Below are 26724 nucleotides of genomic sequence, written 5' to 3' on the forward strand. Positions count from 1 at the left end.
AGAGGCATCACTTGTGCACTGGCCCGCTGATATAAATCAGTCCAGCCCCCCGAAGCAGGGTACAAACAGGACACTCTGCTGGATGCAAGATGTGGTCTCAGAGTCGAGCCTGTCTGGGTAAACACTCCTTCTGGAAAAGGCACTTCACCTTGACCACAGCTTCAGATTCCAAGGCTCTCCGAGCTTTATGGCTGTCCTCTGCCAGAGAAAATACCGCCTCCCTTTCGTGTGAACTGTGCACAGCGTGAGCGCAGCGTGGAAGGAGGAACGAGGAGCAGAAAAACTCAACGCTTCTTTTTTTATTTATTTTATTCTGTTCACTGTGCCATTAATCTTTACAGCTGCCCTGGGACCCAGAGGGCTGCTGCTAGAGCTTTAGGGGAAAGCTGGATATCAGAGTTCACACTCCCTCCATACAAAGTGATTATTAGGGAAGGCAGAATCCCACCGTGCTCAACAGCTCCCCCTGCCCTTTGCTGAGGGAATGTTTTTTTTGTGCTTGTGTGCAGCGAGGGACAGGATTCACTGGATTCCATTGCTACAGCAAGTCACATTATAAGATGCACGCTTCTCCCAATAAAAAATAACAATGAACCCTTTCAGTCCGGGAGGGACCTCAAGGCCGTATCTTATTGCCATTAAGACTTCTTAAAGTACTGACAGGACTTTAAAGTCCCATGTAAAAAAATATGCCCTGTTCTCATGTGTACTCAACAAATTAGCTCCTATTTGAATTATACTGTATAACTTCATTTCACATTCTACAGCTCAACAAAAATAATTCAGGGTTAAAAAACACCATCCAAAAACATACCCGTGAATTAACGAAATGTGTGAATTACCCTGAAATAAACACTATTACAGTAATCTGTCACGTATCCGGGACCAGAGTAAGGGCGGATATGTAAAACAAATCCTGTTTTAAATACCATTATACACAGCTGTAACAATTAATATATTCACACAATTATTGTTTTGAGATTCAGATTTTATTAGGGAGCTCCCCTAAACCCCTTGTTTAGAAAGATTCAGGGTATTAATGCTTGCGACAGAGCAGCCATCTGCCCTGTGGATGTGTGCATTCACTGCTGAGCGACAGGCAGGAGATTGAGACAGAGGTTGAAGTTGATACACCCCACAGGCAAACAGGATTTATTTACATATCAACACACTGACAAGCTCACGTGACATGACTAGCAATGGTAGCACATGGAGTTCATACAACACAGTGTACGAACACTTTGGTAGGATCTACAATCTCTGAACTAATCTTCTCTGCTCAATACTAAACTATCGTTGCTGAAGAGCTTGATTATGCTGATAAACGGTGAGGGCGAATCACGATGGATTACTGTACTTCAAAAGCCTCTATACCACAGGGGGAGTATATCTTTTTTAATGAATTTTCTGCTGATAAGATAAGTGACCATTTAACTCGGGCACTCTCCGGATTTGAACAAGGCCCCTGGGTCGTAGTCATGGTGATTCCTCTCTCTACCTGCCCCGAAGGCGAAGAAGAAGGCCTGCCCGGGGTTGCCCTCGAGCAGCTCAGTGATGCGACGGCCCATGCGCTCGTTCCTCTTGTAGATCAGCTCCTGTCGGAAGTAGCTGTCGATCTGCTGGGCTGTGATGCGCTCATGGTCGGGGAGGGAGCTGTTGATGAAGTGAGGGAGCTGGAGGAGAAACACAGAGTGTTACTGGCAGTGTTACCGCACGAACCCATGGTAACAAATGCACTAAATATTCTGCAGATGGTTACGGATGAACTGGTTTGGTTCATTTTTCACGGCACATCATGGTCTAAAAATAGATATTTCACGATTAAACATAATGTTTATTAAAGCAGAATAGCATTGTCTACAGTTATTATGCAACAAATGTCACAGAAATCGTGAAATCCGTGATAACCGTGAAAAAAAATACAGCCTTAGTGATGAATACGTGCGAATTAGAAAGCCCTCTAAATTGCAGTTGAAACGAGCTGGAGAGAAGCTACAAGAAGAGTGTTGGGGTCATGAGGGATGACAGAAACCTTCAACACTGGACACTGTGCTGGGAGGTACGCATTGACATTGCATTCAGGAGCAGGTGCAAAGTGTAATTTGAACAGTTTTTCAAGCAGATTTGAGATTTCTTGCCATAACATTTGTTTTTATCACGGTGAGATTAAATCCAGTCTTCTAATGCATCTGGTAATCAGTTCCACCACTGCCTCGGAGTTTCGTGATGAACTCCACATTTTTCCAACTGAGCAGACAGCTTTCCTGTTGATTTATGGGGGTAACCGCGGGGGCCCCTCTGGTTCCAGCCTGAGAGAGAGATGCAGGAACACTGGAGCTCCATTAGAGAGCTGTTAACTTCTGTCACTCCCTCCAGTCCACGAGGAGAAGCTCCTAAACATCTTCATAGAGGGGAATACCTGACTGTAGAACCTCACACACATGGTTTGGACTGCAGAGCTCCCTTTGTTTAAAATCGCTCACGGTTACTGTGATTCATTTAGTGCTTGCAAGGTGGGGGTGGGGGGGGGGGGTCTTCAGTGATGGTTGTTGCTTCTCTTTTTGCACGATATATGCAAGAACACAATTGTAAAAGGGTTAGGGTTAGGGTTAGGATTAGGGTTAGGGTTAGGGTTGGGATTAGGGTTAGGGTTAGGGATAGGATTAGGTTTAGGGTTAGGGTTAGGGATAGGATTAGTGTTATATCGTGCACAAAGATGTACAAATTAACTACACTGTGACCATGCATAATAACATTGTAGGTACACATGTATTTCCTAAGTAAGTACTATGTAAATACACAGTATTTAGAGACACTTCATGTAAAGTGTTACCCAAATGATATGAAATGACTTTGTAACATCTTGTAACAATTGTAATTACTGGTAATAACTGCTTGATGTTTATTTAGATACTAGCAATTTTAAATACTGAAACATGGGGCCCTAATCCTGGACAAAGTGATTACATTGATTCATAATCTCTTGAAAATCAAAGTAACCCATTGAATTAAGCATATATAAATAGATAAAGGATTCCTCTCTCCCACCCAATCCCCACATATTCCCTTTCCATTGCGACAGCTGGGAGCGCTCAACCAGTCAGGAGACAAGCACTTCATTAGTCCAATTGTGTCTGTATCTTTTAAATGTTTTTTTTTTTTATTCTGGCTGTCTCTTCAGCCTTCCAGAAAGTCTCTGGTTGTACTTGGCTACCTTCCATTATGAAGAGCTCTGATGCCACCAGCTTTGTGTGGTTGTTGTGTTAAGATACACACAAGCAGCTCTGCACCTGCATGCAGAAAGTGAATCAAGGTTCTTACTTATTGCTGTTACACTGAAGAAGTCCGAATCGAATTGATGATATAAAAACAGTTTCTCGATTTGGGTATCCTGAGGGATATGCGCGTGACTTGTAGAAAGTCTAGCCGTAGGTGAGTGATGATGATGAATGGGTCGACTAGGAGGGAGAGGGGGTCCCATATTACCCCTCTTCTGGTTCTGTCAGATTGCTCAGATCATGTGAAAAGCTTCCAGATGTCCTCCCATTACCTCTGCTCTCCCCCCAGAACCCAGCCCCAATTAGCATTATCTACTGCAGTAACTCTTCCAGTGCCAGCTCGGTCTGCTAAGAGCGTCACAAGCAGGGTTTAATGAGTTACACGGGAGGCAGCGTTATGATTCATCAGGCTCATTATGAAAACAAGGGAAGAGAGGGGAGAGAGAATCCATGAAGATATGCTATCTGCTGAGAGCACATTAGCTGAACTAAATGAACTAAATGAGGTCCTTTTATATTTCTATTTTAAAACAGTTGCGTCGATGACAAGAAAATACAGTATTATTTTGTTCTTTCTGATTTTTATCCCATTCTTCCTTTATCCAGATGTACTTTTCTGATGTTTAATTTACATACTGGAATGCATGTCATTTTATATATATATATATATATATATATATATATATATATATATATATATATATATATATATATATATATATATATACAGTAGCTGCAACAACACATTATTTACAGCAAGGGCTAGGGATTAGATTGCCCAGTTTTCCTCACTCAGACCCCTTACTTACTAAACATCTTGGTATTCCTGAATTGATAATCATCTTCTCTTTAAGAATATGCTCAATATTTTAACGAGCAAGACTTCTCACAAGTAGAACGGTCCCCTGACATGTTCTCCTTGTTCTAGGAAAGCAGCACCACTGGGGACGGGGAGTTTGTTGCTGGATAACGTCACTCAGACTACTTGCTCACTAAAGGCTTCCACCTGTAAAAGCCTCATTTTAGTTTACTAGTAATAAATGTTTAGAAAATTGATAAACTATAAACTAGCATTAAGTAGCTGGCAAGTCTGTATCAGTTATCCTGGATATTTTTTTGAAGCGCATTGCAATTGCATACTGACTCAATGGAAATCCGGTTCATTATTAAATAACCTAGCTTTTTTCTCTCGCAGATATGTATTATTGTTTCAACCTCACTCCAACGATCTAAATGAAATCAGACCATGAGACCAAAAGCAAGGAAGCAAAATATGCTCAAACCAATAAAAGGGGAACCAGTAACAATTTTAATAAAGCTAATCAGAGCTTAACATTTTTATATCATGGGCTGGAAAGAACTGGCTTCAAATGTAAACCAGCGATTTCCCTGTCATCATATTTTCTGAGTATTTCCAGAGGGAGTTTTTAACGAGATTTTAAACACATAAAGAGATGACAATATTTTACAACCAAACATAATACTATCTGCATGCAAGGAGAGCAAACAGTGTAACGTCTATAACCACCCAGAAGTAATGGAACAATGCACCCTGTATAAAAGCGGTCATTTAAACCGTGATGAATTTTGTATTTGCAAGTTTCTGCCCAGACTTCTCCACAGGAGATCAATTTAAACATGGATTGTTCTTACTATAACATGTTCTGTGACTTAAACTTGACTCGACCACAATAATAAGAACAATTAAAATGATCTTCCCATTCTGTATGCATGGCACATTCCTAAGCGCATACACAGAAGACTCTACGAAACCATGTTGGAGTGCTGTAGTTACTACAGGAATGAGTGAAATAAACACAGCTCTCCATTGGGCGTTCACAGAGTCTTCTGTTTATATGACAAGCACAATGAAAGGAAAATAAATGTTTAAACCTTAATTAAACATTGGAATTCTCAGAATGACTTTCCTTAGCTCAAGCTCTGCTGAGCAACACAGTGTAATTAGGAAGAGTGCGATTCTGTCATGAGATTTGAATGAAAGATTCGGTATATATTTATAACTAAGCAAACCCTCTGCTAGAGACAGGCCCATCTAATTTGTAAGTATCTCTTAGTTTTGATAACATCGAATGGATCACAAATACAGCACTGTGCATGCCATGCCACCTGGCGCCAGTCTTTGATTCGATCCTTCCCCTCTCTGTCACTTTAACTGTAAAAAGAGATAGTAGCATCCACGGCTGATAGTCCACAGCCTTCGTCAGCTTAGTAAAAAACAGGGTTCACCCGGAACCAGTGCTCCCTGAACAAGACCCCTCAGACCCTGTGAAGACCAGCATTGTGCAGAGCACACTGTAATCTAATCAGGGAGGGCAGTCCAGCGCTGGGGCAGTGTGCTCTGTCATGTGGTTTGGGAGACACGCTGGACGCTGCTCATGTAATGCAACACTGTAACTCTTTTCTGTTGCCAAGCGTCTGGATTGTGCTAACCACTCCTAAACGACCATGTGTGTCTTATCAAGCGGAGGCAGGTGAGTAAACTGTGCTGAACTGTGATCCCTTGTAAAACAGTATGCAGTGCTTTAAAAAAAAGTATGGAGTGATTTACACATGGGCTACCATCTTCACCCAAAATCTTAGTACGGTGATGTGAAGGGCTGACTTATTAGTCAATCTCTCCTTCTAATGGAGGCTGCAGTTCGCGTCTTTCAGGCATTTGTGTAAAGTGAACCTCACGTTTTTTAAACTTGGAGTGAAACATTTGTCACGTTCCCATTTTATATCTGGGATCCACTGTGCTGCTCACCTGCGAGGTGTCGTGGTTGAAGATGATGGCGCTCAGGTCCCCGCAGTTGTAGTGTTTGATGAGGTCCTCTGTGGTGTAGGGGACCTGCACACTGCCTGCCCGGAGGCTCTCGTGCTGCAGCAGTGTCTGGTTCAGAGCAAACAGCACCTGCAAGCCAATCACAAAGAAACTGCATTACTGCATGGAATTGAAGGGAGGAGGGATGAGCAACCTCACTGTCCCCCAGGCAAGCCAGATCCCAATGTCAGAATGGGTTTCACTGAACCCCCCCCCCCCGGAGCTGCTGTGGTTCTGCTCACCATCTGGCAGCAGGCACAGCCCGACCTGCAGGAGCTCTTTATTTGGAGAAGTATCAGGGTTCAGAAATGTACATCTTGCAGACTTCCAGCCCTGCTTAAATTTATAGTGCAGCTTGTGAAAGGGAGCTGCCCCAGAGCTGGGTTACACCCAGATTCCTCATAATTGGCGAGGACACACTTGGAACAACAGATTTCCGAACTGCAGCAGAAGACTGACTCATCGGAGAGAGAAATATACCAAAATTAATAAAACTGAAGAGAGTAATCTGGGTTTTTGTGGGTGGGATGATCTCTTGCAAAAACAAAAGTGAAATACAAAAAGAGACTGTGAACCCAACATGATTCCAGAAGATGGAAGCATCAAACGATGGGCAACCAGACTCAAGAACTGCTGCTGCTAGCATGAGTGAGCTGTACTGGCCCTGCTGTGTACACTAACATCATTGGCTACATGTCCTCTAGGAGTGTCGTCCATGGTGGCACTAGATACATACATACATGAGTCAATGGGTCATTCCATCCAGGCAGAAGTTATTACAGGAGTTATCTTTATTCTTAGGAGATGTCATCATGAAACCGGCACCTAATGAAACACAAGGCCTCTTAACTCTCCTGCTATAAATTCTTGAGGGAACTCAAGTTAAGGTCTACTCATTTAACACACAGTCAGAGGCATGGTGACTATTAAAGGGCTTGAGCCTGGAATGGGGGACAAAACTCCCTGACCAAAATAAAAAGTAACATTTTGGAACTGGAACTGTAAAAAAATAAATCAGTTCACAGTTAAAATTCTGAAAATGCAACACCTCCTCAAGGCCAGCTTTGCTGAGACTTTAAGAAAAACTGCTGCTCCCTTTGAAGGCTCGACTACAGGAGATTTACAGGTGCAAATAAAAAAAAAAGTGAACCCTCTTTTGAGAAAATGTATGGGGAGAGTATCCATCAGCGCCCGTCCTGACACAGCAGCTGAGAGGAGGAATTGTTGGGATAACCAGCCTGTCTCCGGTCCCATCCCAGCTCTTACTGAGCACCCAGCAATTCTGATTCATCGTCCTGACAGACCCCCCATCGGGGGTGGGGATACAATTTCACCCACAGGCAATTCTCCCATGGAGCCCCCTGTGCTTCACACAGATGTCCCAGAGGAAAGCATTGACTGCATGTATTTGTTTACTCCAGCAAATCATGTTAACATGCCCTGGCTTATGCAACCTGTTCTGATAAATTAGTATTCAGCTCTCCATAGGTATTTAAAGAGTTGCAAACCTGTGTCTACTCTCAGATTTGATGGTCAAAGAGTTTTGTCAAGGATTGTCAAAGATAATTTTTTTCTAAAAGAAATATTACAATTCTACAACAAATACTAAACAAGTTATCTTGTATGGTATAGTACTCTTCAAGTATGTTCATTTGCTGCATTTTTTCCTTTCTAAATGACAATTTGGAGTAGATAGATTTGATAATCTGTTTTTGTCTAGGTTTATAAGTGAGGGTTTTGCCAGAGCTCAGACACACCAACACAGATAAATTTAATCTCTTTTAACTTTCTTTCTAAAATTGTTTTTAAAAAAAGGACTGTAAAATATCAGGGCGTACTGGCTTCATTGTCTTGACAGATGCTCATAAGGAAAGTACTTAAGATAAGAAATGCTATTTCAACAGTCTGAAGAGTTTAAATAAATGAATCACCGCTGACAGGGAGTTATAAACCTGCCTGCTCTGGTAAATCGCTACAGAAAATCTGGGAGTAAAATTCTAGGGGGGAAGGTTAAACGCAGGGGTAATTTCAAAGCAGAAATCTTTAGAGATGAAATGGAACTCATTGCTTGCTAACAGTAGCTGCTGTGGGCACCAAATTAGTTCTGTAAAGAGATAATTACAGAAAAATGTTCTTTAATGGGCCTCCCTTGGGCAGGCAGACAGAAGCCCATTGAGTTAGCAGGGTTGTCCACACATGGACACACAAACACAGGGACGCACACACACAGGGACGCACACATACCCCCCACATGCACACACATGCACACACAGACACTGACAAACACACGCAGGCACGCACGCGCGCACGCAGGCACGCACACACGCACGTACGCAGGTACGCACGCACACACGCACGCAGACACGCACACACGCACGCACGCAGGCACGCACTCAGGCATGCACGCGCGCACGCATACACGCGCACGCACACACGCACGCAGGCACGCACACACGCACGCACACACGCACGCAGGCACGCACACACGCACGCACACACACACTTTATCTGCATTTGTAGTGTTCAAAAGACTGTTCTCCGTAAGCGTGAGCAATGTTGAAATGAATGTACAGAGAAGGCAGGCAGGGGTTTCCCTCTAGGTGGATTGTACCTCAGCAGTGAGACAGAGCAGGTTCTCCTGGAATGCAGTTCTGAACAGTGACCTTTGAGACTTGTACAAGTAAATAGCTGAGTCCCAGTTCAGGCAATCTGTCACCCACAGACAGTCCCGGCTGCCCCTTTCTGTTCATTATCCCCTTTTAAGGCTGAACTTGTGAACTCAGAAGGCTCATTATTGCCTCTGGAAAATGATAAATGATTTCTGAAAACTCCTTCCTCCAGCCAGCAGGGGTGGGGGGTGTACAGTTGAACACACTGACAGTCTCCCAGATCACTTGATGGGGGGGGGGGTACAGTTGAACACACTGACAGTCTCCCAGATCACTTGATGGGGGGGGGAGGGGGGGTTTACAGTTGAACACACTAACAGCCTACACTTTACAGCTTCATTTAACTCAACTGTGACAGCTTGACCCCAACCATCTCCTAGTCCCTCAGCTCTAACAACTAGGCTATACTGTGTCCCAGTCCCGCAGCTTTAACCACAAGGTCACACTGCCTCCCAGTCCCACAGCTCTAACAACTATGCCCCACTACCTTCCATTCCCCCATAAAGCAGAGGAATGCCTGTGGCTGTGTTAGTGGTTCCTGGGGGACAGGTTACAAGAGCTCCTGCTCCACCAGCAGACCAGCTTAATGAATATCTCCCATAGGGGGAAACAGGAAGTGAGTGTACAGGGAGAGGAAGTGCCGGGCTGACCGCCGAGTAATTCATTAAAGCTGCCGACCTTCCCCTGGGGACTGTACTTGCGAGCGAAGGGGGGGGTGGATTTGTATTTTATATATACAGTATGTATAGAAAATCTCCCATTTGTTAGAAAATTTAAAGTGCACCAAAGAACATTTCGCCCTCGAGAAGTTGTTACATTGTACACTAAATCACTGCAGTATGGAGCTGCTTGTGTTGTTACACGTAGTGTGTGACCTGGGCAACCCTGCTTGCCCAGGGTGAGTGTGTGTGTGTGTGTTCACCATTGGCAGCATCCTGCCAGTTCCTTTCAAGTGTTGCCAAGTGCAGTAAGAGGAGAGAGCAGGAGAGGCTGGCGGGGGCTGTGCAGGACTGGGCTTTATAGTGATGCCAGGGGCAGGGTGTTTCCATGAGCACAGCAAACTGCACTGTGACCTTCACAAGCTGGGAGGAGGAGGGGAGGAGGAGGAGGAGGAGGAGGAGGAGGAGGAGGAGGAGGAGGGGAGGAGGAGGAGGGAGAAGGGGAGGAGGAGGAGTGGAGGTGGAGGGAGGAGGGGATGAGGCATTAGTTGTTTGTCAACAGTAGTGTCAGGATGGATTTTTTAGTTTGCTAAAGTTTGCTTTGTTTTTGGTATTTTCCGAGCAGTTGAAAGGAGAGACCAGTCTTTCAGTGGAGATGACTGCAGATTCTGTTGATTGACAGACAAAGTGACAGAACTGGTGAGCAATGTGCAGAGAGAAATAGCCTTCATTTAATTTGATACCCTTCAATAACCTTGTCTTGTAAGTAAGTTACAGTTGTCGAAGGATCAGACTCCTGTGATCAGTATATATGGTAGCTGGTCAGACCAAGAACCTGTTCATTCTTATTGTAATTATAGAAATGTATCATTTTCCTTGGTTTTATAAAGTTTGGACTCATAAAAGCACTTGCATGTTGGCTTCATTTGGTAGTTCAAGTTTTGAAGCGGGGGCAGAACTAGGATTTTCATAGGCAAGAGCTGTCCCTTGAACCACTGCAACACACCAATCACTGCCCTGAACCAGACTTGAACCCAGGTCTCCAGGGGCACAGGCCTGGGGGACACACAGCTCGTGGAGTTTAGATTTTTATAAAAAAAAAATGTGTTCAAACAGATTTATTGGGTGAAGAATATCACAGGTCCATAATCTGCTTTTGGGAGTTATTTCTTGAGTACCTACAGTAAATAAAATAAAAAAAAATGTTCAAATAATAAATACAATAAAAAAAAAAATATATATATATATATATATACAATTAGACCATAGTGCCCTGAAACTTCCTCAAATATAATTCCCAGAACGGAAAACCTGGTTTAACTGTAAAAAAAATAAAAAATAATCACAGATGAAATTTATTTAAAATCCAGGGCTGCTTTAGAAATGACGCCATGTACCTTTACCCTGCTAATTTTTTTTTTTTTTTTGACACTGACAGACAGACAGACAAACAGCAGTCCATTATGTCATACTGCAGGCCAGAGTGAGAAGGGAGATCCGCAGCAAAGTGTTTACTTCATACAAGGGGCCTCCCTCTTACTTCAAGTTAAAAAAGCTGCTGTGATGAATCCTCGTGAGGGGTCCTTGGCGGTCATCCATCAGCGGGCGGTTCGGCTGCAGGTTCCACGAGATGCCACAAACACACAGACACGCAGCGCTTCAGAGAATCCAACTCAAGACTTGTATTATATCTCATGAGTTATACATAACCCAGTTTCCTTTTATAGCACTATCAATCCTATACATTCTATATACATATACATATATCTGCACATTTAATACAGTATATTATAGACTACTGCAACAGGGGATCGGAAATCCAGCTCATTCAAGAATTCAGTACTCTGACAGACAAGGTTTATAATAGAGGTTCAGTATTCAGAAAAATATAGCAGTAGACAAACATTTCAGTTTGAGCCTTCATCAAGAAAATTCAGAAAGTTTAACTTTGCAGGTGTTTCTGTCCTATTAGCACACTACTGAGCCCTGTTATCAACCATAGAACAATGGGTAGTGATGATGGGCTTATCGCGATTGGTCTCTCTTGCTGCATCATTTTTTCTTTGACATTCTTCTACTTGGAGTGCAATACATTGGTGGTGGTGGGGGGGTAAAGGCAAAGCCCTTTGACCTCAGTGTAATCCCTCACCCCCTGCTGCGCTATGGCGCTCAGGAAGACGATGAAAGTGAGAGGAACGTGTCACAGGTTTATGGATGGGCTGCCAAGAAACCAGGTGTCCCTGTGTTCCAGTCCCAGGCCACGAGGGGTCAGGGCTCTGGGGCTTGTAGCGGAGGAGAACTGCAGCAACATCTGGGGCACAGCTGGAGACCCGTCTCACAGTGAAATCAAACAGACCTTCCGATCCAGCCTTCCATGCTTTGAATGCATTACTCACAGATATAGATAGATGACATTTAAAATAGACTGTCATCAACAAACTGACAGACATTGTGCAGAATATCCACATTCGACTTTGAAAGAAACGATGAAATTGTGTGATGCAAAAAGTCCTATAGCTAAAGGTAAACAACAACAAGGTGCAGTGCCCCATATGGTTTATAAAACGTTAGAGAATATGAGAGCTGTTGGTATTTCCTGTCTAATGTTAACATCGTTAAAGACACAAACAACATCACAGAATATTTTAATGATGTGAACAGTGGAGGATCTCAATACCACTAACCACAAACTCATGAACCCACGATATCTGACATCTTCGCAACTATTGATTTTATTGTGTTGTTATGTGGAAATGCAGTGTTTGACTTCTAGAATGAAAAAGTGGCAAGCGGTTAAATCTAACTTTGGTGAAAGTAAACAAGCTGAAGTTTAGATTACAGAGCTCTAAACTATCGACGAACAGAGTAAACAACACACACATTCAACGAAAACAATGCTGAATTCGAAATAGATTGTGGGGCAGTTTAGATGATCCAGGGGCTCAGTTTTCCCTAGAAGTGAAACATTGGTTTAATTCAGTAATTAGGGACATGGTTGGAACAAAGTCCTGGACTTCCAGAGGTTATCTAATACCCCTGCAGTACTGGGGGACAGATAGCCAGATGTGCTCTCCTGTTTCACACAGACTCCAGCTGCTTGCTAGTCAGTGCTGATTTATTCGCCATGGCTGCTGTGGCTGTGGGGTTCCAGGAGGACCACACGGAATCCCGGTTTCCTGCAGGGTGGGGCTCCTCAAACCACACTGCTCAGGCCCCTCGTTAACCACGGGGGCTGCAGGACTCTCCCCAAACACCTGCTCCAGCCATCTCTTTGAGGGCCACAACAGTGTCCGTCTGGTTGATAGCAGGGCTGGCTACCCAGAGCTCCTCAAAGAGACTGTTACAATGATCTACAAGGTTAGGGTCCCTACATCCTCTGTTGCTGTATTTATTATATCAACTATTCACATAAGCACTTTTTTAGGGCAGGTGCCATTACAATTACTGCACTGAGGGTTGTATCAAATCCGCATGGCAAAATGTACCATTGAACACAGGTTTAAATTCAGGCTAAATAGTGAGATACACACAAATATGAACGGGGTGCATCTGTGTATACTGGGAATTTAATTACTTGCACAGAAACATTCCAGGAAATGGTTCATGGACACAAGATATTAAAGCTGGAATGATCCACTGTGATCCAATGAGATGCAACCTCTCATTCCCAGGGAAGCCCAGCTCCTGGATTGAGGTACTGAAGCTTTATTTAATAATTAAACCAGCTGTGATTTCATTGACCTGTATTGGATTTAATAATTACATAGATGGGGCAGCCCTCTCACAGTACCAGCTCTCAAAGCCACTGGCTTGGGAAAACTGCACACTAGGCAAAGGCATCCCTTAGTTCCCCAGAGCACAGGAAATCTGGGGATTAACACCCAAACAGGGACCTGCTATATCTTCAATAGACAAATCCAAGTGCAGAGAGAATGTGAGTATTACTGCTGGGATATTTCAATCCCAGTCGCAGCAAGAGGGCCTCGTCGAAGCCAGAGCTTCTCTGTCCAGCACAGCATGGGCCAAATCCACCCTATTCCCCAAAAATCCAAGCTGGTCAAACAACTCGCTCAGCTGTGCTGGCTCTTAATTAGAAATCTGTTCAAGCAGCGCCCCTATAACCCCCGATCCTCCACTCAGCAAAATGAATAACGTGCAACAAGCATTCACAGTTGTCAGCAAACAAGACGCTGCTGGGAAACGGGACATTTCTCAGCGCAGCCCCCAGCACTCTGCAAGCAGGGCGGCCCCCGCGAACACTCGATAGCTCTGCACAGAGTGGATCAATATTTGCTTGGGTCTGCGGGACACAAAGAGAGAAAGAGCGCTCCTTGACTCTGGCAGCATCTGTGTTTGAAGAATGGACCAACTGGAGGGGTCTGCAAGAAGTCCCTAAACGGATATGTAGTGAGATATTTCCTGCTCGTATGATAGTGGATGATGAGTTTACAGAACAAGTACCCAGGATTAAAACAAAAGGATAGTCATTATTAAACTAAAGTTACTCCTAGACAATACTGTAACTGTGAAATAGAAACCAGGACCAGAGGGCAATTAGAAATGAAGTGGAGGCTGCAGCACAGAGGGGAGGAGACTAGGAACCTTTCTTTTTCTAAAACCCTTATTTCTGAAAAAATAATAAAACAAAATAATGTAAAAAGCTTATAGACTTTGCTATCAATAATCACAACTGACTGTGGCTTTAACAGCACTGACTGGGGCATCCACTGCCAATCCACCAAGCCCATGAGTACCTGCTGTATGCTGGGAGTCTGGACCAACATGTTAGTTCATAACTGGTAAGCTTTTAAAAATGCAGTTATTTGGAAACAGCAATTATTTTATTATTATTTATTTCTTAGCAGACACCCTTATCCAGGGTGACTTACAGTCGTAAACAAAAAAATACATTTCAAGAATCACAGTACAAGCATTAATACAATTCCCTCAGTTATGTCGCTCCACAGTGCCCAGATAGGTATCAGCAATGCAAGGTGCTGGCAGGTCCAATGCCCCCGGGCTTGTGGAAAGAGACAAACAAGGCTGGGCTGGCTGAGACTGCTAATGATTCAGGCAGTGCCCCCCTCTGTGCCAGGGAGCCACATGCAGTGATCTGGGCTCTTAAGGCAGAAAACACCAATTACCAAACGAGATGGTTTAGCATCACTTAGCAGAAGCAATATTGCCTATGTCCAGAGCTTTGGTTTGCATGAGATGAAAGGCGCCACAGGTTTAAATGTGTGTTGTACTGCATTATATTGTAATGTACTTTGTAATGGAGTTGGCAATGGATTTCCCAGACTCCTCTGTCTAATGCATGTGCAAGGTTGTGTTGCACAGTAACACCCATCACATGTGCTTAACACTCTTCATCAAGCAGGACACGTATACATGCTTGAGCAGCACAACAAGATATCATGGCATTCAAACTGACTACCCAAAGCAACCCCTTCACCTCCCTAGCAACACATTCATAAACACAAATTCCAGAGTTCCACTTGGGGTGATTATGAAAATGTGGGATTTTTTTTTCTTTTTCTTCTCTTCAGCTATTAAATTCATCAGAATATATCCACGTTACTCAAATGGAATTCTGCTGGCGTTCAATCAGTTTGAATTTATGTAAATTTCTTTCTATCGTTACACAGTATCGCTTAACTGTCACAGCGAGTTTGGAGCTTTCTGCAGCTTTCTGGTGCACTCTTTTCTTTTCTTCTCTTTCTTGATTTCTGGTCCTCCTAGACAGAGAGCTGAAGAGACAGCTTGAGTGTGAGGTGCAGCCCGGCCGAGGCGTCCATGTGTTTCCAGTTAGCGAGGGAAGCCTCGTTACAGTACATGCCACGGAACGGCTCTATTCAAGCTCATTACTCCCCCAGCAGTGGCTCGTTGCCAGGGAAGCTGGAACGAAGCACAGCCTGGGCCTCTCGCACTGATTTGTTTATTATAATCAATCTCTTCGAGCGATCGAGAGCTGGGAACCTTAGCCCCGAATCAAAGAGCACAGGGGAGCCGTACAAGTGGGTTCACCGGTCTCTCTGTGCTGAACGCTGTCACCATCAATTTCCTGCGTGCTGATTGGCCGCTTGGACGTCCCGCTCAGACAGCGATATGATACTAATATTCCCCCCCCCCCGCCCCCCCCGTCCTGGCTCTAAACAGACGGATGTATTTTGCGATTGGGGATGGCGTTTGGTGGCTTTCTGTTCCAAACTATTTCCTATGTGAGTTTCTGCTCTGAGCTGTCAACGCGGCAAGGCCTTACAAAAAAATCTCTGCATTTATTAATCTTCAGAGTAATGGTGTACATATATATATATAGTGGACCACCACCACAAAGCGCTTTACAAGATAGTGAGGAACAATGCATAATACATTAAATACAAGGCTAGGATGTGAAAAGAAAATTCTAAAACATTTTGGATACGTAAAAAAAAAAAGTAGCAACGACACAACAGCTATTAACAGATATCAGGCTCAAAGAGCATGGAAAGCAAGAGAGAACAAGTGAGTCTGGAGAGTTGAAACATATATATATATATATATATATATGTTTGAATCCCAAGCTGAACTATGAGTTTGGGTACATTGAGGTCATTATGGATATGACCCCATGGGTTTGCAGGTAAGGTTAAGGATAGGTTACACAAGATTGCCAATGTAATGCCTTGCTGGCTAATTTTCATTACAGGAGAGTCGCTGTTATTTACTTCATGCTGATAAAATGAGAAAGCAGTGGTGAGGACCAACCAAGCCATAGCTTCACTGTAATATACAAGCTTTTAGCGCTTTTCCTCCTCCAGGTAACGTGGATTTCCTATTGGTCCGGTGTTGATGGCTGAAGTGTAATGTTGGCTTCAGGGATCAGCCTATTTGAGGCCTCTCTGGACCCTCAGCACACACAACAGCGCTGATGCTGGCTCCAGGGATCCACCAGAGTGCAGTCTCCCAAGCGCCTCAGCATGGCAATCGTCTGGAATGGGCTGGGTGGGGCACTGCGACACTGCATATAAAATCCCATCATCTTCAATCCTGCCCCACAAGTACAACTGTCTCCTGAGTATGTAAGAGCCATTTTCTGTCAATGCAAATTGGGGCTTTTAATCAATTAAAGATTAACTGATTAAACCACACACGCTTTAAATCCATTCCATTTTTTACTACAATTCCATTTCCTACAGGACTGAATTTCACACATGCTAATAAAACCAATAACAAATAAACAACATCACAAAACTGTCGAGATTAAAACTCCTACAATTCTGTATAAGACCTCTTATTGGCTAACTAAACGAACCAGTAGATTGCAAGGCTGTCTCATGAGGTCTGGATTGCTAAAGCAAACTATACTGTGCTGTCAAGCTTTTTTCATTGTCACTGGCAAAGTGTATTCAGATTGATAAAAAACAACAACACTGGAAATCATAGAAAAGCAGGCAATTTCATGGCAAATCACACGAAATGGTCAATTTCACGGCGCTTGTGATTCCTAAGACTTAGGCAAGGCTTTAGCTACACCCAGGGGCAACATCTGCGTGCAAAGGTCCTGAGCCCCATGTAAGATTTCCTGCTATCAACACATCTATAATCCCTCGATAATCTCTTACGCAACACAGTTTTATAGCACTTTGGCTCTCTCTTCTCTTGCTGGATTAAGTACACTGAGAAATACCCAAAAAATGCTGTTTCTTTTGCGGAAAATATTTGCGGCTGCAGATTTATTCTGCCCTAGCTACAAGGGCTACTCCCTTGCTTAGCTTTTGCAGAGATCTTACAGATTCTGGGTGAAAAGGAGCCCAAGACATTGCATTTCAACCGGAACACCGGGCGAATATTGTTTATGTACGTAAAAGACAGCCACTCTCCTGGGGTAGATATCAGTTTGTATTGGACATCAGCAGGGGTGAGGAGTAAGGAGGGTTTTCTCCTTAGAAGTGTGATTGTGCTATCATTCTTCCTGTCACATGTCCACCCCCCTTATAACTCAGTGATGCACACAGCAGGATCTTCTACCTTGTGCAAGTCATAGAGCAGGGCAGTTTGTGCCACAGGTGTCTGATGAACACATTACAAGGGTTCTCAACACTACAATCATTCATTCATTGTGACATATTACAATATGCAGGTGCCAGCAACTAAAACAACTCAGAAATCACATAGACAAAGTAGTGCTTTGAGCTTTGTGGGGGTTATATTTTGGATTGGTTGCTTGTATTGTTTTTGTATTGTTTGATTTCCCTCTTGTTACATACATAAATACATGTGAAGAATCCCTGTGTTTAAGAACCACTGTTTTTTCGTCATTAAACATTCAGCTCCTGAAAACATTTTGTGCCATTTTAAATATAATATTAAAGTCTTAAAAAAATAATACAAGAACATTGTGGCTAAATATATCAATACTGGACCATAAAGCATCAAAATCACTTCTATGTTGATTGAGGTTTGTGAAGAATATGTTTGCATTGGCGGTTTGGTTGCACAGTCGTCTTTATGTCACAGAAACAGATTTCTGTCTGGGCGCTCTCTGGTAGGGGTAGAATGCTTGGCTTGAGTGATTTGTGGTCGATCCAATAACACTAGTGATTGCTGTGTGGCCAGTCTCTTCAGGAACTCTGGCCTCTAATTGTAGTGCTGGGTATATATGAATGTACAGCATGTTTCTGTGTGACTGCAGCAGGTGTGTAAGTTAGCAGTGCATGATTCTAGGCTACTATTACGTGCAAAAGAAATAAAATATGTATTTATTTATTTTTCACACTTTTGGTGGGTGCCAGTATCCAATTATTTACTATGTGCCTTTCTATTCTCATGACAAAACTGAACACAAACCACCAACAGGTTAGATTTGTTTACTTATCAAGATTAACTTCTATTATATATATAGGCCAGGACAGCATATATATATATATATATATATATATATATATATATATATATATATATATATATATATAATCAAATTAAAGAATTGAAGCACAACTTTACAACCAAGGCTGCTAAAACAAAGCAAAGGGGAAGTGACTGATTGTTTCTGCCAAGTGTCTGAACACATTCTTTGCTGTCTGCATTATCTTTTTTTTTTTTTTTTTTTTTTTAACACAATCAGGAAACAAAAGCATACACATTACCATGCAATCAACCTCAACTCATCATGATACAAAGAAGCTGCAGTACAGTAGCTGCATATTCTTTCCAGAAAGCTTTTTAATTCTGCCCCCTGACCTGGTACACTAGGAGCTGTTTGCTTACGAAAACCAATTCTGATTTGCAATTGATTTTGACACAGGACTTCCCCTGTGCTAATTCGACAAGGCCAGGACAGCATGGATTCAAATGCACAGGCTACCTGCTGCATCCTTTCATTACCCTTCAAATTGCACTGGGAGCCATTTCAAAATAAATCTGTGCAAGGAGGTGCTGCTAATTTTCAACATGAAACAGAGGAAGCAACTGAGGATCGAGTCCTGGGACTCTGTACTTTATGATTTTCTTTTGTTTTTCCTTTCAGTTTTTCTTCTAAGTGTCAGCATCCTCAATGTGTTATGAATGGCAGGGATGTACAAGCGATCGTTGCCAGCTGCATCCAAGCCAAGTAGACCTTAATAGTACAGATGATGTTTGTATTATTATTGGAGGGAACGATTCCTTATCATTTGTGGAAATGAGGTGCCCCATCTTGAAATCTCTTTTTCTGGCAGAAAGCTTAACTGGGTGCACTTGTGTTAAAGGATACACTCTAGTCCAAAAAAGTTGGGCGACTGGTCTCAGAGTGATGCTGAAAGGTAGGAGAGTGAAAGTGCACAGAGAGAGAGAATGGAGGGTGTCTGCTTCATTTCTAATGCTTTACAGCGTCTCATTGTGTGAAGGCATCTTTGCAGGGCATGAGTGCATGCTGAGTTAGTATTACTCACAGTCTGGCAGCCTGAGAGAGAGAATGAGGCAGGTGTGGCTGCTGGAGTGCTTGTTATGAATAGAAGGCAGTGAGAGATGCTCCTGTCACATCAGCATTAGCAGCTCCTCTCTGACACATCATTCTCTCTGCAAACATTGCCCTGCGTCAGTGTGCGTCAGGATCACTGTTCTCTACTGATCTATGACAACGGAGAGGCTTAGAATAAAGAAGCTCTCCTAACTGTGCAGCAGCTATTCACACACACGCAGACTGTTCCATATGCACAAGTTTATTACTTATTATTAGGTATTTATTTAGGTCTATTTTTATTATTCATGTATGTATGCATGTATGAATGTGTTATTTATTTATGTATGGATGTATGGATGTATGTTTATTTCTATTATTATATTTACGTCACTTGAATTCGTCCATGGTAAAGTACACCTCCATAAAGTGTTTAGCAGCTACGCTACTTATCAGCCAAAATCCAGTCCTTCCCTAAAACAACTGCACATAATCACTTTTTATTGGCAGAAATGTTTAGACCAAAAGAAAAAGAAACACACGCAAACACACAAGAGTGTTGACCTCGTCTGCTAATGTGATGTTTATTATTTATTTATTATTTTTATGTAGCTGCTGACTGCAATTCTCTAAACATGTGGTAGAAAACTGTACGTAACGGAACAAGCCTTTCCTCACCTCGAAAAAGAACTGCTAATGAAAAATGACACGAGACGCCAATCGACCGTGTTCCGAGGGTTCATGTCTGTGTAAACACGTCATTTAAAACCAGCAGCTTAGCCTAACAGCACCCAGTTGTTAGCGATTATTCAGGGAGATGGCACAAACCACGTGCAGTAACTTCACATTCAGCTAAGAGGCTGGAGGACCAGAGCGTTAAGCCCTTTTTGCAACTTTATTATCCTGTAAAGGGAATCCTCGAGAAGTCCTATAACTGGAAGACTCAGTAAAAGATCTAGAATATACAATCCAAATCCAAATAACAGGGAAGCATTGTGAAGCACAGAGAGGTCTGGTAAAGCATAGGGAAGCATTGTAAAGCACAGAAAAGTCTGGTAAAGCACAGGGAAGCATTGTAAAGCACAGAGAGGTCTGGTAAAGCATAGGGAAGCATTGTAAAGCTCAGAGAGGTCTGGTAAAGCATAGGGAAGCATTGTAAAGCACAGAGAGGTATGGTAAAGTTTAAAACATGGCAACCTATGGCAAACACACAGCATAACCATGGAGAAAGCGTGAGTCATTTTCTCATGTTTATTGTACATCTCATATCATTGAAAGCAGTGGCCTGATATAGTGGTTGTGGAGTAGATGACGATTGAAATCACCTGCCAGGTGCTTGGCGGTAATTAAAGCTGCTCTGTTAATTAAATGTTCTGTTATGAACTATCTGCTTGATACTGAAAGATCTAGTTTTGGATGCCAGAGCAAATATCTGCAGTTGTTTTAATAACGTGGACTGGAATCTAGTTTGCCAAAACTCATTACCCAAATATTTGAATAAACAACAGAAACCACCTGTCAGCCGGTGACAGAATCCCCCCAACCCCCCCACACCCCCCCACAAGCCCCCCCAGCCCGAGATGCCCCTCTTCACAGAGGCACCTGGTGGGAGCCTCACTCATTCCAACACTGCGGCTTTGATTCCAGGGGCTCATCAGACCAGGCTTTCGGGTGTCAAAACAGAAAGACCTCATAATTACACATAATTGGCCTCAGCTATCTGGGTCATCGTCAAAAGGGTTTGCCCTCCCTCCCTCCTTCCCTCCCTCACAATGAGAGAGTCTCTGTGTCATGACGGAGAGCGCAGGCACAGACACAGCGACTCAGTGTGGATCGCTACCCTGAACAGGCTGAAGAGTGTTTAGCATCATATCGGAGATGACATGGGATTAGAGAGAATCCCCCAACTGATCAAGTAATTGCTTTAATTGCTTTAAAATCGCTCTTCATTCATGCTGAGCCCCGGGCTGCAAAAACAGCCCTGTCCACAAAATGAGTCGGTACCAAAAATATGTGGCCTGAAGTATAAATGCTTACAAATTAAGAAACGAGTATGTCGGTTACATAGCTCCATATACAAAACCATGTCTTGTCTCCATTACACTGATCCATCCCAACAACAAAAAGAGACTGGCAGGTCAAAACAGACCTCTGGTGCACATACATTGCTGGGATAAGTACACAAATAATGGCCTCCCATGGCAACCGTTACCAGAAACCCAAACCCTCCAAACATGCCTCATACTTGTTTGTTCATCTAGAGGAGCTGTATTATTCAGCTATTAATCTGCAGAGCCCTGTACTTTAACTCAGCATATTAATAGCCATTGCCTTGGACGCAGCTACAAAACGAATCACCCCTGCACACAGACCTGCCCACTTCTCAAATGAGACAGTTTGCTGAGGCAGACTGTGTGCTCAATGCAAACAGCCCCCGGTAGATGTCATATGTTATGACTTTCACTAATCACCACTTTGAGGGGGGAAAAGGCAACCCCCCCGCCCCACTCACACTCACATTCACAGCATACGGGAGGCTGCACTCAAAGGCAATGCACAAAAACAATACATTTGCGGTCTCAGCTTTGAGGTTGTATTTATGTGCTGTGTCTAGAGTAACCGTATATATTAACTTGCATCAGAGAAGTTTTAGTTCGCTAACCCTAACCCTAACCCTATCGCTAACCCTAACCCTAACCCTAACCCTTACCCTAACTCTATCGCTAATCCTAACCCTAATTATGTAATGACATATATCATGCAAAAAAGATTTACACATTAAGTACATTCTAAATATGCATAATAGCATTGTAATTATATGTAAGTATTTAAGTACACAAGTATTTACTAAGTAACTACAATGTAAATACTAAGTTATTAGAGACACCTAAAGTATTACCCAATTAGGATTGCAACTTCCAGTTGCAACACATTTTAAAGTTATTCAATAATGATGTATTCATCTGTTAAAATCGATTTAAAACCCAGTACAATTGCCAAGTATAATTGCCAGTTTAATATACCTGAACCCAATAGCCTAATATACCTGAACTCACATGCAGGGCTATCCTGCTTTGAAATCAATCAATCAATATTTACTTTATATAGAGCTTTTCATAGTGGACCACCAGCAAAAAGCGCTTTACAAGATAGTGAGGAACAATGAAAAATGCAATAAATACAGTGAAATACAGGGCATAATACATTAAATGCAAGCAGTAAAAATCAATGCAAATACATTAAATACAAGCATAATACTTTAAATACAAGGCTAGGATTTGAATTTTAAACATTGTGAATGCGTGTGTCATACAGAATCAAACACCTGGCTGTGGAAGTCCCCTTGATGATGGCATACATAGTATTCATAGTGATGCATAAGCCTGACTTTAAATCTTCAGACATGAAAGGAAGAGAAAATGATACTGGGAGGGGAAAAACACAGAGTAAATCACAGCTTCTTATCGGCATGCTTTCGGTGCTCTTCCAGCAGCAGCTCGTAAATGAGGTCTCACATCAGGGATTTGAAAAGCGGGGCTGCAGCCAGTGTTACCGCCTGCAGGAACGAGACCTGACTGTACCACTGTGCACTGACTCTCCCTGCACTGGCAGTGCAAGCTCTCGTGCACACAGACCAGGGTGTCTGGGGCTATTCGTCTCGAGTCTCAAGTTCAAAGGCTAGTTTAAAGTGAGGATGACCCCCCCTAGCATAGTCTGTACATTTACCGTGCAAGATGCAATTGGTAGAAACCATCGCCCTACCAGTTTACTCCCGAAATGAAAATGTAATTCTAAAAAGTATTTATAAAAGCTGCATTTGATTGTTGTTTGTTTTTGCGTTTTATTTTCTGGACAGAGGGAGACGGTGACATGAAGGGGGAGATGCAGTGAGAGTTCAATTTGTTTTACAACCTTATTTTTAAACCGCAATACTACTACTACTACTAATAATAATAATAATAATAATAATAATAATAATAATAATAATAATAATAATAATAAGGACGCTTTCTTTTGATTCTCTGCAGAGATTTAGTTTTTCATTGTTTTTCTGTTAATTCAAGGTCTGATAATTAACGCATTCCAGAAACAGCCCTGTGTAGCGAGAAAGACAGTGGGCTTCCTGAGCTCCTGATAAGCGGCACTTTCCAACAGGAGAAAATGAAGTCAAGACTGTGACTGGTACACGTGTTTATTATTGAAGGGCGACTTTCATATGTGAGTGATAGACTTTATTCTCTCTTGGAGGTGTGTCCACTGCATCTGCTTCTGATCTTAAAGAGTCTTTTTTTTCCAGTTTTATTTTAAAATACAGATATGATCCGTCCGTCTGTCTGTCTGGGTTACACAGCGTGCAGGGATGGAAATAAGAATGGGTGAAACTGCTATGCAATGGGAGTCCTATTTTCATCCCTGGTTGCATTGCAAGTCTGTGTTGTTTTTACTCATTAAAAACAAATTGCCATTGAAAACAGAGCACATTCGTCAAAGGTTCTCTGTCAATTCAGGTTAATCATAGCCACCTCGTTAGGAGATCAGCTGTATCCTGTTTCAGAAACTGAACTGAACAACTTTTTACATTTTTTTAAGATCCAAAATTGAACCAGGGTTGTCTCACTGAAAAAGCCCCCGTGCTGAAACAGCTGTTTAAAGCTGTAAAGCTTCATTTAGCAGTTGCAGATGTTTTCAGGGCAGCAGTGTTGCAGAAGGATTACTTTTACAGACAAAATACACTAAAGAGAATCACAGGCACTGTAAGCGATGCTGGTTTTCTTAACCCTGGTGCACAACAGGCACTTGTTGGAATGCTTTTCAATGGTGCGGAATCAAGATCTGCCACCGTTGGACATAACGTCCACACTGAGAGTCAGGCTGCAGTAGCCGCATTTCATCACTTCAGTTTACTGGGTTATTCAAACCCTTTCACGTACATGAACACTGCAATCAGCCCCCAGGAAACACTACAGCTCAGGGTAGAGAGCCACAGGGTGCACACATATTACCATCTCTGTCCTCTTTTAATCGTTTGCCTGTTGTATCTGCTTAGGCTCCTACATGTGAATATATCTGCAGTCCTAACACCAGCTCCATTACTGTACTGTACATACTGTTGCTCTATGCTGCGCCTCATGTGTTAGTGACTGGAGTCCTGGCTCCTGTGTTGTGTGTTTTAATACCTTACTCCCCTGCTGAGCTTGGCGTTCACTCTCTTAAACCAGACATCAGAGCATCTGTAATGTATTACAGATCCGGACATGCCTTTGCAAGAAATAGGAATTATTTATCCTTTAAAAATGCAATTATTTTACAGAGAATGATTGAACGTCCAGGGTTTCCAGGGTGGATTAGGAGAGATGGGTCGTTACAAGATCACAAAGCCTCTGATCACTTCTGATCGGTTTGGGTTCAAGTAATATGAAGTAGTCTACATTCAGCACAGTAGTTGCTTGCTGATTTGAATTGCTTGTGAATTCTTTTTGTACAATTTAACCTTTCATTTCATCACGGTTACAACTATAGTTGGTGATGCAACTTCTTTCTGCCACAGTTTTTGAGATTCAAATGGAAAACTTAAATATATTTATATATATATATATATATATATATATATATATATATATATATATGTGTATATATATATATATATATATATATATATATATATATATATATATATGGTGCGCAAAACAATAATCAGCAAATAGCGTGTTATTGAATTACACATGTACACGAGTTTGATAACGTGTTATTGAATTGCACATGTAGGGGAGTTGGATAGCGTGTTATTGAATTGTACATGTACAGGAGTTTGGAAAAGAAAAAGAAAACTCTCACTTTAGCAGGATTTCGAGACACAGTGGGGTCCTTACACATGTCTAGTGCTATCTATCTGCAGTACAAACTATCTTTATGAGAGAAAACCACTGACTCTTCAGACAGGGGCTCCCAGCTGCGCTTGCCTGGATAAAGGAGCATTCACACTGGGGCAACTTGAAAGAAAGCTCCTTGGACGCACCAGCTTCAGGTGAGAGGCTCCACTTTATTGTCTGGCAATAAATATGTTGAATTTTGTATTATTATTTTTTTTTTCTAACAAGATTTGTAGGATTTGAGGAGTGATATTCAAGCCTTTGACCACTTGGCTGCCACTCTTTGATTCAGATACGTTGCTGTGTATTTGAAATCAAAGCCATAAATGAGAGAGACATAGCCAATGGGTGAACAATACAGGAATTTACATAAACAATGAGATAGGCATAGCCAATGGGTGAACAGTACAGGAATTTACATAAACAATGAGAGAGACATAGCAAAAAAATGAACAACCAGGAATTTACTTTCTTACAAATGATGTGCCTGGTTTTGTTTAGTAGATCCTTGTTATCTCGTCCCCTTTGCTAACACGTATTGGACCCCCCAGTGCAACTCGATCTCAGTTTTTCATTTGATCAAAAACAGCTTTGGCCCTTTTTTTTTGTTTTTTACCTGAAATGAACTTTTGTTTGGATTACTAAAAAATCACAGTGATAAAGTAAAAACAGCCAGATAAATCTGGATTTATCCCTGAAAAACTTCACATGTGAATCACTGCTTCGAACCCAGTCAGACAGACCCATTAATATAACATATAAAAGACACTCTACTCGTGTGGATAACGGAGGCAAGGTGGCGTGTATTGCTTATTTATAATCCGCAGGTTTTCCCCGCAATAATAATAATAATAATAACGTTTCAGTTCACCCACACGTAACACAAACACAAACACCAACACCAGTCCACAGTGCGTGCTCTAGTGCTCGTGGTGAATACAGTTCTTTAGTGACAACAAAAGTGCAGTGGTGTTGATCCGGGTTTAGTGCTGGCCTTTGGCGACAGCTCCGGATCGTGTTAGCCGTCCAAATAATTACAAACAGTATTATTAACGACCAACAAAAACAAACAAAACGCTCACGTTTCACCGCACAGATTCTCCTTCTGGTCATTTAGCGTAACCATTCACAAAGGAACAGATCACATCACTACATCCCCTTTTTATAACGTCACCCGTGACCCCTTGGTCAACGAGCGCATCCGCTGCTCCAATTCACGGATGCCACGCCGTTTCCCGTCGGGGTCATTGGTTTAGTGTAACGTAGCTCTGCCCCCTTTTTAGATGGCTGATTTCCACCTAATCCTGGGAATAAACTGCCATGCCACTTAGTCCAGGGTACTCTGTTCCCTTTATGCAGCTGCCTCGCAGGTTCGGGAGGGAGATCTAACACCAAGAATCATTCGATCTCTGTCATAATGACACATTTCTGTTGCCTCACCACATGGTATATATTAAGCATAATTATTCAGGATATAAAATGCAACACCAGCAATGGAGTCAAAT

At 42.4% G+C, this 26724-nt stretch overlaps 1 protein-coding gene across 2 annotated transcripts in view; it reads right to left on the bottom strand.

Moving 5' to 3' along the window:
• LOC117417189 (metalloprotease TIKI2-like) overlaps positions 1-26724 on the bottom strand; it is a 74151-nt gene that overhangs the window by 29697 nt on the left and 17730 nt on the right. For both annotated transcript variants that reach the window (XM_059035181.1, XM_059035182.1), the window contains exons 3-4: positions 6046-6192; positions 1499-1673 (exon numbers count right to left, since the gene is read on the bottom strand). In XM_059035181.1, coding sequence (XP_058891164.1) covers positions 1499-1673; positions 6046-6192 — 322 coding nt within the window. The remainder of the gene's footprint in view (positions 1-1498; positions 1674-6045; positions 6193-26724) is intronic.

This window comes from Acipenser ruthenus, chromosome 12 (genome assembly GCF_902713425.1).
Source record: "Acipenser ruthenus chromosome 12, fAciRut3.2 maternal haplotype, whole genome shotgun sequence".
NCBI classification, from domain to species: domain Eukaryota; kingdom Metazoa; phylum Chordata; class Actinopteri; order Acipenseriformes; family Acipenseridae; genus Acipenser; species Acipenser ruthenus.